Source organism: Arabidopsis lyrata, assembly GCF_000004255.2.
Source record: "Arabidopsis lyrata subsp. lyrata unplaced genomic scaffold ARALYscaffold_8, whole genome shotgun sequence".
Lineage (NCBI taxonomy): Eukaryota > Viridiplantae > Streptophyta > Magnoliopsida > Brassicales > Brassicaceae > Arabidopsis > Arabidopsis lyrata.
Genome location: NW_003302548.1, coordinates 19,610,506 through 19,614,438, shown reverse-complemented (window position 1 = coordinate 19,614,438; position 3,933 = coordinate 19,610,506). Strand labels below are relative to the sequence as shown.

General features: G+C 34.4%; 1 protein-coding gene across 1 annotated transcript; it reads left to right on the top strand.

Annotated features, from left to right (window-relative positions):
• The first annotated feature begins 457 nt into the window (after positions 1 to 457).
• On the top strand, positions 458 to 1,182 carry LOC9300773 (60S ribosomal protein L12-3). Its single transcript, XM_021016053.1, is given in 2 exon segments — positions 458 to 866; positions 869 to 1,182. Coding segments are annotated over 2 exon segments (504 nt in total). The 5' UTR covers positions 458 to 497; the 3' UTR covers positions 1,004 to 1,182.
• Positions 1,183 to 3,933: the final 2,751 nt, after the last annotated feature.

Sequence of the window (3,933 nt, the reverse complement as noted above, 5' to 3'; positions counted from 1 at the left end):
GTAACACCAGAATGTTTGTCTTTGAACTTCTATACGTTTTCTAAATTGTGGCTTTTCGAAACTGTGGCATCTCATTAATGGAATGTTGAATCAATTCCATATCATAAGTTCTTGACTAAGAAAAAAATAAAGCCTTGAGAAAAATGAAAATAATAAAGAGTGAAATTTTCAACGCAAAGGCCGAACATTTGGGCTTTCAGACCTTATGAGGCCGTCTTTATAAAAACATATAGTAACACAAGAAGTCCATTAACTTTAAAACCAGACCCATGAAAATTGGCTTTCAAACACTTTTTCCCAAATTACCCTTGAAAAACCAGCCCAGACATCTCGGATATTGAACCGAACCGAAACAAAAAATCCGAAATCAACCAATTGTGTATGGTTTTGATTTCGGTTCAGGGTAAATTCGTCATTTCAGTTTAAACCCTAGCTACTTAAAAAGACGAAACCCTAGAAGCAGAGAGTGAATGAGTGAGTGAGAAGAATAGGAGAAAATGCCGCCGAAATTGGATCCATCTCAAATCGTCGACGTCTACGTCCGAGTCACCGGAGGTGAGGTCGGAGCAGCGTCATCACTCGCTCCAAAGATCGGTCCACTCGGTCTCGCACCGAAAAAGATCGGAGAAGACATCGCCAAAGAGACAGCAAAAGAATGGAAAGGTCTTAGAGTCACCGTGAAGCTCACGGTTCAGAATCGTCAAGCTAAGGTCACAGTGGTTCCATCCGCAGCGGCTCTAGTCATCAAGGCCCTCAAGGAGCCAGAGAGAGATCGGAAGAAAGTGAAGAACATCAAACATAATGGCAACATTTCGTTTGATGATGTGATTGAGATTGCGAAGATAATGCGTCCTAGATCTATTGCCTAAAGGAATGTGAGATGGAAAAGTGAACGGAGATTTTGGGAACTTGTGTCTCTGTTGGTTGCACTGTTGATGGTAAAGACCCTAAGGATCTTCAGGAAGAAATTAACAATGGTGACATTGATATTCCTAACGAGTGATAAAGGTTTTACTTTTGAGTTCTCTATCGTTTTTTTGGTATTTGATTTTGAGGATTTGGTATTAGTATACTATATTTTGGAAGTTGAGGATTGTTGGCTTTTGCAAATTTGAATCCTTTCTTGGGATCAATTAGAATGTTTCATTTCTATAATCTATCAACTTGGTATGAGTCTCAAAAGATTCAAGATTTCATTTTTGAATGCATTTCAAGATTCGTTACATGATTGAATCTGAAGATTGATTAGTAGTGTAATGTAGTCGTCTTGAGCCGTTGTTCTTTAGTATCTCTTCTACTAATCTTTTATACTTGTTAAGCACTTGTTGAAATTTGCTATGAAACTGAGACTGATTTGAAGACAAATCATAACTAAGAGTAGAGATTTGAGCAGTGTTATATGGGTTTTGGTTCTTTTGATATCATTCACTTAACTAGAAGGAACATTCAATTAAGTAGTTGTTGATGTCATGTCGAGAGTGATTGAGATTTAGGCTGTCTCATTCCCCTGTATCATGAGAATGGTTGTAGTACACTGCTAATACAATAAATACAGTGCTGAATACATCAAAAGGTTTATGATAGTGTAGAATGAGGTAATTAGTTTAGTGCTCTTGAAAGGCTTTATTTATTGTATTAGCAGTGTCCTTTGTAATTTGGTTACCATCTGGTTGGGATAAACCATTCTTTGTCGATTTCATTATGTTAGATCTTAAGATAGATCTTTAGTCTTGATTGATATGAGAAGTCTATAGATTGACTGCAAAGTCTTGTTAGCAAGGTCCTTCTGGCCAATGTCTCGGAAAGATTTACTAAAATCAGACTTGTAATGGTAAACCTGGTATTAAAACTAATGAATTAATGAAGAATTACGTGTTCATCATATTTTTCTTAACCTAGTACTAAAAACAAAACAAGTGGGATTCATATAAGTAATCCTCGTAGTAAAAGACCCCATTGGGATTAAAAGGATCATGGTGGTGCCGATGCTCTGTTTCTGATCGTTCGTGCCAGATCTCATAAATGGAGGCTTGTTATGCAATGAGAGGAGTATGCTTCCTTGCATCTGGCTCTTGCAGAGTACGAAAGCACCTGGTGGCTGGTGCTACAAGGGCAGACCAGAGAAGTAGGCAATCCAGATGGTGCGAGAGTAAGATTATCTCGTGATTATGTAGCTTAGCAGCATAGGGGGCATGAATCATCAATGTTGAGTTCCCAACTTTCTTGGTCTGAGTCCCATATAGCCTTAGATGAGAAGTTGTTTGATGAAGAAGAATCAATAGTCCATGAAGGCTTGTCGGGAGCCATCGTGAAAGTGAGGGTGGTTGTATGAGTTTTCTTCGGCTTCTTCATTGTTTCTACTATTAGAGATGAGGAAAAAGTGAAATAAGATTAAGCCATGTGCTTCTCTAGTATTTTAAGTTGAATCTCTAGTATTTTTCAAAGATTATGGAGTAGTCCATTATCAAATTTCAAGCACTAAAATTTATGGTGTTGAGAGAGACAAAAACATGTGGTGATAAAGGCTTCATTGTTACGAAATAATTTGTTGATGTTGATTAATTGATAGGGTACTCGACTCTACATATTTCTTTTGGTACAAAAGTTAAATCTTATCTGATAAAGGAAATTGGAAAGAAACTATAGATGTTGAACAAAAAAAAAAAAAAAAAAAGGAAAGGAACTATAGACAATTATTTGGTATGATTGCCAAAAATCTTTTATTAATAGACCTGAAATTTAGTTATATCTAACCCAAAATTACAAAAACACACTTATTAACTCTGAAACTTGCATTTATCATGTTATAAAACTCTAAACCCAAAATGCATAAACATGGTCACATGGATACATATATTGATATATTATATATGCAATGCATCAAGCATGTAAGTCCAACACTAATTGAATAATTAGAAGGGTTGGGAGAAATTACGTGGACAGAAAAGTTCGCCTGGCAAAGACAACATCTAATAAGAGCTCCAACGTTGTTCGCATGTCATTGATCTCATTCTTATCGTCTTCTCCTCATTATTTTTCTTTTCCTTACTATCAAATCCAACTTCTTAGTTTTAAACTAACTTTCTATAATTGGTGGGTTATTTTGAGATTTTACTTTCCTCATTAAAAAAAAAGTCACTTGTCGTATACTGTATTTTTCATATAGTTAAGAGACCAAAATTTCTTTGCTAAACCATTTTATAGATATATCAATCTCTAACTACATATGATTGTCAAAACCATTTTATAGATGATTTTTTTTAATGCTTAGAACTAAAAACCAAAAATAAACAAACATAAAAACTTAAAACTAACATCTTTACATTTAGTTTACTTTCTAACCAAAATCCGAATACAAAACCAACTTTACACTATTCCAAAAACATGAAAGTTTATACTTTAATAGACCTTTTTATAATGTGGGTGGGAGGGATGAGACTTTGCTTGCTCACTGAACAAAACAAACCATTAATTGCAGAAAATTCTTGCACGCTAAAATGTAATTCCCAAAAAAGGGCCTCTTTCTTCATATGGTAATTAGTTACGTAACCTTTATAAGATTCATATTTCCTCATATCTTTGTGTGGAACTTTACTTTATATACGTACTATATAATATGGTAATTAAATATATTCTAAACTAGGTCTGTTCCCGTTAATATCACACATATCTACATATACATTTTTACAGGGGATTTTTGCAAAAAGTCTTTTGGATCCGGGTTTGATCCGGTTTTACTCTATTCGGATTTTGGATAAGCAATTTTAGGGATGTTGTCTTAATTTCAAACTAATAAATGAAGCCTTTATTAATTTCAAACTGAAAAAATTTATGGCAATATTAAAACGAAATTAATTCCTTTATTAATTCATATTTGTTAATTTCCTTACTTCTCAACCACACCTAATTATTAATTTTCTTAAGAGAATATGC